The sequence below is a fragment of the Pithys albifrons genome, chromosome Z, assembly GCF_047495875.1.
Source record: "Pithys albifrons albifrons isolate INPA30051 chromosome Z, PitAlb_v1, whole genome shotgun sequence".
Lineage (NCBI taxonomy): Eukaryota > Metazoa > Chordata > Aves > Passeriformes > Thamnophilidae > Pithys > Pithys albifrons.
This window is the reverse complement of record NC_092497.1, coordinates 63111103-63122083: the sequence shown is the minus strand read 5'-3', so window position 1 is coordinate 63122083 and position 10981 is coordinate 63111103. Positions and strand designations below refer to the sequence as shown.

The 10981-nt window shown below is 47.0% G+C and overlaps 1 protein-coding gene across 1 annotated transcript in view; it reads left to right on the top strand.

The window, feature by feature from the left end:
• The first annotated feature begins 4187 nt into the window (after positions 1-4187).
• The window catches only part of LOC139685053 (serine/threonine-protein kinase PAK 3-like), a 30359-nt gene continuing 23565 nt past the window's right edge, over positions 4188-10981 (top strand). The window contains exons 1-3 of the mRNA XM_071581570.1: positions 4188-4246; positions 4939-4987; positions 10676-10788. Coding sequence (XP_071437671.1) covers positions 4188-4246; positions 4939-4987; positions 10676-10788 — 221 coding nt within the window. The remainder of the gene's footprint in view (positions 4247-4938; positions 4988-10675; positions 10789-10981) is intronic.

Here is a 10981-nt window from a genome sequence, read left to right as displayed (position 1 = left end):
TTCTCCACCACAGGCATTTTTCTAACAGCGTCTGGTTCATTTTTCCCTTGCCCTTTGTAGGTCACTTGGCAGATGTATGGAGAGAACACCAATTTCCGGTGAGTGAGAAAAGAGCCTTTGACATTGCTGGCGTTTAAGAATTGTGGAGCAAGCCATGAGCTTGGTCGGTAGCAGCAGAGTGTAGAGTGCCAGCCTGGAAGGGGGAAAGTCCGTTTCAGTGTCTGCAGCAGCAAATGGGTGCTGGATGTTTCTTGGTTTCCATTTAAGAGCTTTAACCCAGATAAAAGCCCAGTTTTGGTGGTTCACTCCTTGGTGGTTCTAGCCAGGATGGAATATCACATTCAGAATAGTATGCAGTACTGTCTGAATAGCCCATGTTAATTAGTTTGAATGACTTTGTATCCTATTTCTATCCAAGTTTATGATTTCTCCTTAGTCCAGCTGAGTATTGGGCTGAATAGAAACAAGGTTGTAAGGGATAGATAACTCGCTGGCCCTCTGGCTACTGTCTGTCCACAGACCACCAAATCAACATTGGCACCTCCTCAGTCTCCCCCTGGTCCTGGAGAAGACGCTACAGAGGAGGAAGATGACAAGAACCCTCCAGCTGTCGATGTACCACAGCCTGGAGATCCCAAAGCAGTAAGTGCCGGTTTTGTTTGGTGCTGTCTTTGGTGCACTGCAGAGTTGCAAGTTTCGGAGCAGACAGCACTTGCCATTGGTGGCCAAAGATGCTGAGAGATGGAGCCCTGCAATGGCACAGCAATTCACCCCAGCCCCTGAGAGCAGAAAAAAGGGCTTTGAACTTTCATGGTCAGGCCCCAGTTTCCTGAGCATCTGACAGGGGCTGTGAATCTCTCTTGCCATCAAATAAGAAATACCATCAGTACGATTTTGTCTTTAAAAATGGCATGTGTGCAGATTTTCTGTCCCCAGAGGAGAGAGTGTTTGAAAGTTGCAGTTCCCAGCCCTGGAGGCAACACTGTGCCCTGGTGGGACCTGCCCCTCTCCACAGACTAAGTAGCTCCAGGCACAACTTAGACTACCCCCTTAACTTTGCCATAACCCAGGTTTGGTGAGAAGAATTCTGCAAGGCTCTGCATCATAGAGAGGTCGGTCTCTAAGGGGCTGGAATGCAGTTCTGAGCAGCTGCTCCATAAAACCTGAAATGCTGAAGGAAGCTCAGTTGGACAGATCAGAACAGTGAAATGCTCTCTGCTTCTATTCAGACACTTACAGTTTAATTTCAGAGTCATTGTGTTACCTGTGTAAACATCCCCTCCTGGCAGCTTCTGCTGGTGATAAATGCACTGGCTACAGAGTGTTGATGTGTGTTGGGACAGAAAGTAGCAGGTGTGGCTCTAATAGCAATACATACACATATACATATTCTCTAGGTATATAAAATAAATCTTCTGGGTCTGCTCCAAGGTAGTTGGAGATGGAAAGCACACCTAAAAGTGTCCCTTCATGGCAAGAGGAGAGATACAATCCATCAACTGATCCCGAGCAAGGAGAGATGTTTTCCCCCTCCAGAGGTGGCTGTTTTTCCCCCCAGAGGTGTTTTCCTCCTGCAGCCTTTTCCACTCCACTGGCACTGAAAATACAGCACCTTGTAATCCTCAGAAATCAGCAGCAGGATTGGAGGGCTACAGTGGAAGCAGAGCTGTGTGGAGAAGCAGAAAGAAGTGGCTGTGAATGAATGTGATTTTGAGAGCAAAAGTGGAAAATCAGCCTGATGGCAGGTGCCAATAACTTGTTTTCCATTTTTGTTTACAGAACATGGAGACAAAGCAACAAGCAGAGCTGCCTGAAGCTCAGAGGAAGACCACAGCAGCTGAAGAGAGACATGAGGAAGAAACGAAAAGCTGCCAAGAGGAAATGGATCAGTTCCAGCAGCTGGTGGTCAGGCACTTCCAGCACATGGTGCTTGAGGACAACATGAGTCAAGAGAATGAGGTAGAACCTTAGAATTAGGAGCTGCAATTGTCTCTGCAGCCCTTGGAGGGGGAAGGGAGATCTTGGGAGGAAGTGGAGCAGTCATTGTTGAAGAGGTCTTTGGTCTTTTAGAAAATGGGTGATAATGGAAGATGAAACTGGCTATGAATTCATGGAAAACCAACTTATTGTTTTTACCAATTCAGTCTGAGAAGAGCAGATTAAAAAAATACAGATTAAGAGCCCTGGATATCTCTGACAGCATCTTCCTAAGGGCTTCTCTTCAAAATGGGATCTCAGGTCAAACCCTGCCAGGCACCTTTCTGATACAAACTAATCTTTTGTCCCAGATCTACTCAGGCTCTGTCATGGAACTTGCTGCTGCAGCTTCATCATCTAAAGGAACCTTCACTGTCCTCTCTGAAAACTTGAGTTCAAGCAGTTGGGCTAACTCATCATCATCTAAAGAAGCCTCAACTTCCCAGTCTGAAAACCTGGGCTCGAGCAGTTGGGGCAGCTCATCATCATCATCTAAAGAAGCCTCAACTTCCCGGTCTGAAAACATGAGCTTGACCAGTTTGGCCAGCTCAAGCCAGGTGGAAGCTTTGCTGTGGGACATGGTGGAGGAGGCGTGCCTAAACATCATGAGTACGTCCTGTGTATTTCTTGTCTGCTCCAGCAGTGTGGTGTGTGCCAACTCAGCATGAGCTGTGCTAAATGTTCCTCCTCAGTTCAGCATCACAGAAGCATTTAGGATTTCTTACTAAAACTGTTGTTGTGCTTTGAGTCAGCAAAAGCACTCAGGGTGTTCCTGCTGCCTCTGAGGGCAGCTCAGACTGGGTTGGTTTCCCTGAGCTTCCCTCTCTGCTCAGGGCAAAAGCAGGGAATGTTTCCAGATGAGCAGAAGGCTGTGACCGTGTGAGTCACCTAGTGAAGTCCTGTTTGCTAGTGGCCAAAGTGATTGGAATATTTGGCTTCCTGAATTGATGGAAATTGATTGGATTTGGGGTTTGTGGGGTTTTTTTGTTTGGGTTGGGTTGGGTTTGGGTGTTTTTGTGGAGTTGGGGTTTTTTGTCCACCATCGCCCAGGAGCTCTCCTGCCCCAGGTACCTTATTGGTGTTGCCTTTATGACTGTCATTTCTACCCCTGTTATTTCTACTGTTTATTTTTATAAGGGTGCTACAATTTTGTCCATGAAAACTCCTTGGAAAGAACATCAGGTGACAGCACAAATAGAAGGGAAGAGGGGTTTTCAATGTTCCACCCAAGGAAAAAAAAGATCCTTTTGTAATAATCCCTATTTAATTCCTTAGTTTTTTGCATGTCTAGATGTATCAGAGAGACACATCTAGACGGTGTGATGAGGGAAAACTGCACTACAAGCATTTCTCAGGAGTGAGCCTCCAGCCCATCCACTGTATATTCCTCAGATGCATAGCGATTTGTCATGGCTGATTCCCAGCCAGTTAACACTCTTAGAATCCTTGGCTTTGGCCCCAGCCCTTGTACAGATCACATTGTAGGAAAACACAGCAAGCCCTTGGGGATTCTTCAGTCCAGCCAATTGAATCTGCTTCTTGCACGTAATAGCTGCCATTTCTGTGTTCTCAGATAACAACCGGTTGGGTTCAGAAGAGAACCCAGCTTACTGTATGTCCACCATCAGCTGCTGGGACCAAGTGGATTGCTCTGCACTTCCTTGTGTCTAATCTCAAAGCCAATAATATTGTGTCTTGAAACTCTGTAATTGGGTTCGGTCTGGCTGTGGCTTCTTCACAGGGATTGTCAGGGTTCATTCTTGGCCTTTGCCAAACTCTTGTCTTCCCTGCCCTGCCCCTGATTGCTGGTGTGACTGCAGAGGCTGGAGCCTTCCCCATAGAATGGTTATTGGCAGGAAAAGAAGGGCTCTGTTGTTCCAGCTCTCCTTAATGTTTCCAGATGACAAACTTCCTTGCCTTGGTACTTGTTCTCTTCTGATCTCTGTCTGCTCTGATGTCTCTCTGTGTGCTTGGTTTCCTGTTGAGGTAACCCTTCCAAGGCCTGCAGAAAATCAGTCTTTGTGCAGATCATCTGTCCTACGGAGCTGCCTCTCTTCTTGTTGTTGTTGCTGTTGTTGTTGTTGTTATTGTTCCCCAGCTGAGCCCAGAGGGCTCAGAGCCCCAGACAGTAGGGCTGCATTTTGGATCTCCTGGAAGGTGGCATCTCCATTTTAAAGTGAGCCTCTTGCATTTTGTTTCTTTCAGGGGGAATGGTGAGCATGGAAGATCCTTTGCAGAAATACATTGAATTAGAAAATATTGGCAGTGGGTGAGTCCAACCACGGTTACTTGTACTAACCCATGGGCTGGGTACTTTGCTGGTGTAACATCTATCAAGCGTGACGTCAAGCAAACTGCAAACATGTTCAGACACTGGGTTTAGATTGCTCTGTCTCTCAGTCCTGGTTTGAATTTAAACCTGTGGTCACAAGGCATTGTCAACGTCAGCATGATGCTCGCACACGTCTTGCCTGCAAGACAGAACAGGATCTGGAAGATCTCCTGTCCCTCCAGTGTGTGCCATCTGTTGGCGTATTTTCTTAGCAGGAATCATTTTCGTGTCTCTCAAAAGAATACGGCTACTCTAATGAAAAGAGGAGAATCTTTATTGCCTAAAAAGCAGCCTAGCACCTGAGAGCCGTCAGATAACAGTTCTCAGAAACGTTTCTTTCCGATACTTTGCTGAAGGATATATTTGGCGGTCAGCATTATAACCAGATAGTTTAGACACTGAAAGCAGAGAGGAAAGAATATGCTCCCTTTTTTAGCCAAGGCAGTAAACCCCAAAGCTTAAGGAATAGATACAGTGCAAATGCACTGGAGAGGAAAATGCATCACGTGCCTGATGAAAGACCCCTCGTGGATCCTGCAGCTTATAGGCCTTTACAGCAGAGATGTGCTGTCTGGGCTGGCTTTGGCTTTCACTCCAAGGTGGTCCAAACTGCTTCTCCTTTCCTCTAGGGCTTTTGGAGCTGTTTGTAGAGCATTCGACACTGCCACAGGAATGGAGGTAAGTGTGAACCACCCCACTGCACCCCACCCCCGATTCTGCAGCTTCCCAGTGCTTTCCCCTCTGGTGTGAGCTGTGGCTGGAGCTTTGGGTCACCAGTAGATCTTTGCTGCAAAGGCCAAAGAAGTGTAGACTAGTGTCAGCCTGCAAAATACCCTTTGGACAGGCTTTGTCCTTCTCAGCTGGCAGAAAGAATGCAAGGAGGGGAGTAGTATCTTTCACAGAAGGACACCTTGGCTTGGTCTCAATGGCTAAATATGCAGTGACAAGGGGATGGTGACTGCTGCCATCCAGGCCCACGGTCTCTTAATCGCAGGTTCAGAGACAGATAGGATTTAGCAATTTTTTCCATCATGTGTTTCATCTCCAAAGTACAATGCAAAACTTAATGAAGGGAGAGTTCATGCTTGGGACACAGACTGGTGTTTTAGTCCTAGTGAATCTGGTTGATTCTCACAGAGGGATCACTGAGAAGAGGTTTATCAAGAGCAAGGGTGTCTCCTAAGCAATAGCATCCTGTTTTGAAGTCTGTTGTCAGTGAGAGCCCTTAACAGGGATGCTCCTAGTAAGAATCAGGCAGAGGGGCATCTTAGAGAATCTCACTGCTCTTTGGGATGCCAGATTTTGATTCCTAAATTCTTGTTTCTGGCTGTCAGCAAATACACCTGAATCTTCCTGGTAGTTCCTTATCCACCTGCAGTGCTGTGCTTGGGAAGTGCGCTTAGAGACAGATCTGCAAGGGGTCTTAAAAGCCCTAAGCCTTGCCTATGGCCAGGGCATATCCATAAAGGAGCAACGCATGGATTAGTTCTTTTTAAGCCCACAGAGCAATTGCAAATGTGCACTATGTTAAGGAATGTAGCAAAATCAAAATTCATGAAGTTGGGCAGTGCTAGGATTCTGTTTTTGGGAGTAACTTCAATCGTCTTTTTGGACAGCATTTTCTCCATAGTTTATGTATGTTCTTTGTTGTGCAATCCAGAATAGCAGCAGTTGGTGAAATAGTGAGCAAACCCCCCAGAACTGGCAGAGGATTCCCAGCTACTTTGATGTTTTTTCACAGGAACAAAATCAGTTGCTGCTTGCAAAAGTTGTGTGAATGATATTAGTTGTGATTAACTAAGTCTCTTTGAGAAGAATGTGTGTGCAGAGCTTTGAGGCTGAGAGTTGAGAGACCATTTTGCCCAAGTCAACAAGGCAGCATGTCCATGGCCATGTGTCCTGTCACTGGCAGCCAGGCAAGCCGAGAAATAGGCCATTGTAATGTCCCTTCCCTATTATTCTGCTGTCTAAGCAAAAGGCAGTTTGGCAGAGCTTGGCTGTGTCATTCCAAAATCACTTGCTGTCGCCGCCAATGCCTAGGTGAGGACTGCACACACCAATGTGATGTAAAGCAAATCCCAAGTTTATTCAAAAACACAGGTATATATGACCTCAAGTGACCCCACCCCAGGTGCGGTGGTCTGACTCCAATTGGTTGAGGCTGGAAACATGTCCTTTTAAGGTGAAAACGAAACTTGTAAGGTGGTCACTCAGGCCCACCTGAATCGGGCTGCAACATCTCCCCCTTTTGTTTCAAAGAACAAAGCAAAAATGCAAACAACATAATACACATCATGCATTTTGCAATTTGAACAGAAAGGCTGAAAATTTTGAAAATTGAGAAATAACATTTTGAAAATCTTAAATTTTGCTAATTCAAGACTTAACAGGGTATTTGCAGGTTACACATCCCTACCTCCCCCTCTCTTTTCAAAATAGACTTTTTGGAAGGAGGTACAGTAACCTTTGTAAACTCACACAAACTAATACATGACTAAGACATGTATGTTTGGAATTTGCAAACTTACAACTAGTGCAAAACAAGAAACTTTTCTTTCACGCGTGAAATTGTGGTCCTTCCTGTGCAGTCGTCACTGCACAAACCACTGTAAACAAACTACAAATTTTATTAAATTTTGTGTATAGTATTCAAGAGTGCAGAGTGACTTAACTTAGCAAAGAAGCAAGTTCAGTCCAGCTGAACTAAATCTCCTTATGTTCAAGGTCTATTCTCAGAACTTCTGTGTGGCCATCACAGAGGTCTGAGAATGAAGCTTTGATTTTTAGTCCTTATACACTCTTGGTAAAGCAGCAAACAAGTGTGAATTCACAGAGGAAATTCACAAAGGCTAAACATAACCAACACTGAAAGAGACTAAGTACTGATGATCTTACGCTCTCTAGAAAATGTTCAGCAGCTTAAGGGGGCAGGTGTCCTTACCCCTGCAGCCTGCTGGGCAACTTGGCAGTGCAATAAGCTCAAAACTGCACTTTAACTGAAAGTTAACAGAATTTTAAAATACAGGCTAAACAACATGCTCTTGAACTAGACTGTTCTTGTTTGATTGGACAGTTAACAACTAGTCTTAGGCTACTGCTGCTTGTGGTTGTGGTTGCCATATGGGGAAGGCAGCCTGGCTCCAGTTTCCATGAGATATTTGACTGGCTGCGCCCCATGGCTTGCAGCCCCTCTGGATTTTTGGAGGCCCAGCTCCCCACCCCATGTTTGTTAGAGGAGTACCATCCTTTTTATATTTAGAATGACAATCTTGGGCTTTGTGACCAAGTCTGTGACAACGGTTACATTCTCCAGTGAAGCTTTGAGTTCTGCTATATTTTGGTTGTGCTGGACAAGATTTTGTTGTTAAATTCCAGGGTCTTTTCCCCCTTTTTTGGGTGGATTGTTTGCTAAGAACTGTGGCTAGAGCAGAAGCATGTAGCTTTGCTTTTTCCTCCTCTTCTACCCAGGGCAACCTGGCACAGGCTTCAATTAACTGTACCAAAGTAGCTGTGGCTGGTAGAGAGGCTATGAGCTGTTTGCATTGAGGATTGGCATTATTAATTACCAGATCTTTCAATAAGGCTGGTTTAATGTCAGGGGTAATATTTGGAGCAGCTTCCAAAGCTTCTGTTACTTTATCTACAAATTCCATGAATGTCTGTCTAGGTTTCTGCATTATTTGCATGTAAGGTAGAGAAGGTTTTCCCTTCTTAGGCAGATTAGAGAATGCAGTCAAAGCAGCATTCTTTGACTGTTGCAAAATATGAAAATATAATGCAGCTTGTGTTTGTGGGTCTTCATAAGCTCCTGATCCCATTAGCTGGTCTAAAGATGCTAATCTTAAGGGATGTCCAGTTTCTAAGTGTATATTTTTTGCCTGTTCCTCCGTTAACTGCTCTTTCCATTTTTGTAAAAATAACATATAAGCAGTAGGAGGTAGGATAAACTCCATTAAAGCCTTCGTGTCTGCTGGGACTAGGTTATTGTATTTTATGAAGGCTGTGATTTGGTTTTTTACCAAGGCATTGTCATAGCCGTATTGAAGGACTATACTGTGTATTTTTTGCGCAATTTTCCAATCAAGTGGCTCCCATTTTAAGCCTTGTGTAGTGTTAATCACAGGCGCAGAAACCAGGGGTTGCAGGGAAGGTGAGGGTGTACCTACTTCTGCAGCTGTGGATACTGACTCTTTGTACCTTTGCTGGGTATTGAATGTGAGGTCGCGAGGTGGCTTTGTGACTCCATCTGCAGAATCTGGTACCTGTGTATCAGAAAGCTTTGAAATTAAGTTAACAGCATTGCAATTTCCATCTCCCCCCAGCATGTCCCAAACAGAGGCTTCTTTTTCTGTTGCTCTCCATTCTGGGATACAGCTGGTGGGTGTGGCTGTCGGTGCTGGAGGCTGCATGTACCAGATTGCCGGCGCAGGGGCAGTCTCTACCGGCGCCGGGGGTTCCAGTGCCGGTGCTGGCAGCTGCGGGCAGCGCGCGGCTATCGGGGAGAGGGTCCCCGCTGGTGCTGCAGCGCTTGGGTCTTGCGCGACTGGCGCTGTGGGAACTCGCTCTCGGGACCCTTGCTCTGTGGGTGGCACGCAGTGAAGGGAACTTTCAGGGGGAGCTCCGGTGGCTCCGCTCCACTGGGGAGGAGTCTCTCCCCTCTCCATGACATAGTCGATCCACGCAGGAGGTGGTGGGGGTGGCGCAGGAACTGATCCGCCTCCGGAGCGGGCGAATTCGGAGCCGACCCCGGCCCCTGCAGGCTGCGGGGGACCCGCGCCTGGCGCATGCGCTGTGATTTGCATGCAGTAGGAAGGGAGGTTGGGCGGTCCTGGCGCCTCGTGGTCAGGGCGCGCCGTTCCTTTGTTTGATTTCGCGGGCTTTGCCATCACGTGGTCTCTTTGTTTTCCTGGCCACGCGGTTATGCCGGGCGGCTGTAGCCCTGCTGGAATGTCTGCCTCAACAGTCTCCTGCCGCAACGGAGCGACTCCGGCGTACCCGCGGGGCGGCAGGGAGCGCGGCGGCGGGGCGACCCCAGCCCCGAGGTACCCGCAGGGCATTGGCGGCAGCGGCGGTGGAGCCGGCGCCGAAGGTGGATGGGCAGGGGGAGAGAAACTCCACGGGGTTTGTCCCCCCCTCCACATGTCTTTCTCGGCTGAGGGCATTCCCCATCGCGCCTTCTCGGAGTTAGGATTTAAATAAAACTCACTCACGGTTTGGTTTTCTGCGGCGTGTCTCGTGGGGTTCCAAGGTTGCTGCTGAGGTCTGGCCGCTTCTACAGCAGCAGCCAGTGGTCTCATTCGCTGTGAGTTGTAAGGCGGTGCAAAGACGACTTCTTGGCTTTTTGCCGTGACGAACGGCGTGGAAAAGCTTTGATTCCATGGTTCCTGTGATTCTGTCGGGTTTTCCGGAGCGGGAGCGGGCGGTGCCGCGTCTGGGTACCGCGGTGGCGTTTCTGCGAGCGGCGGTGCCCACGGCGGTGCAGAAGGATGTTCAGGGGAAAAATCGCCCTGCAAAAGCTGACTGTTTTCCGTCCTCTCCGGTAGATCGAGGTTTTTACGGGCTCGTTCTACCTCTAACAGCATTTTCTTTACAGCTGCATATGACGGAATGAGCGGCAAAAATTCTTCGGGTGCAGTTTGCACTAAATTCCACAAATCTGCCCCAATATTGTCCCATAATTTTATGGAAAGCGTGGAATTGGCATCTGTTAGGTGCCTTCGAGTGAAACACCAATCCAAAAATTCCTGTAATGCTTGTCTTTCAATGTTTGTTTTTGTTACACGACCTAGTTTCTCAAATTTATCAAGCAATAACTTCGTTTTAGTCGAGTTGGAATTTCCCATGTTTCTTTAACTCACCGGTTCGAAGGTCGTGGTTCCTTCAGACCACGTTCTTTTAGCAGCTCTCAGGGCCACTACACAAAACTCCCAAGTTTAAGGGAGACAGAAGCTCTCAGGGGCTTCTCCACAAAGCACCCAAAAAAAACTGGGGCATAGCAGCTCTCAGGGGCCACTTCTTAAGGCTCTAGGCAGGTGCAGGTGGGTTCCAGGTTCTGAGACACGTTGGGGTCCACCATTTGTCGCCGCCAATGCCTAGGTGAGGACTGCACACACCAATGTGATGTAAAGCAAATCCCAAGTTTATTCAAAAACACAGGTATATATGACCTCAAGTGACCCCACCCCAGGTGCGGTGGTCTGACTCCAATTGGTTGAGGCTGGAAACATGTCCTTTTAAGGTGAAAACGAAACTTGTAAGGTGGTCACTCAGGCCCACCTGAATCGGGCTGCAACAACTTGCTCCACATTGGCTGTGATCTTGTACCACCAACTTCTCAAGGTAGTGATTTTCACACTGTCCTTTTAGGTGGCCATAAAGAAAATTAACCTTCAAAGACCAAACATCAAGGTATTAACTCTCAATGAATTTGAGGTCCTGAGGACCAAAAAGAATTCCAACATCGTTAACTATTTAGACAGGTGAGTGGTTCTGCTATCATCACACAAAAGTTTCTTTCCATACTGCAAGCATGCAAGATTAAAAACCTCTTGGGTGACTGACAGAAAATCGAGCTGTTAATGCTTAATTAATTCTCATTTATCTACTCGTTTCCAATGGGTGGGAGGAGATTGTGTTTTGTCTGCATTAATCTTTCCTGGCACACATGGTTTG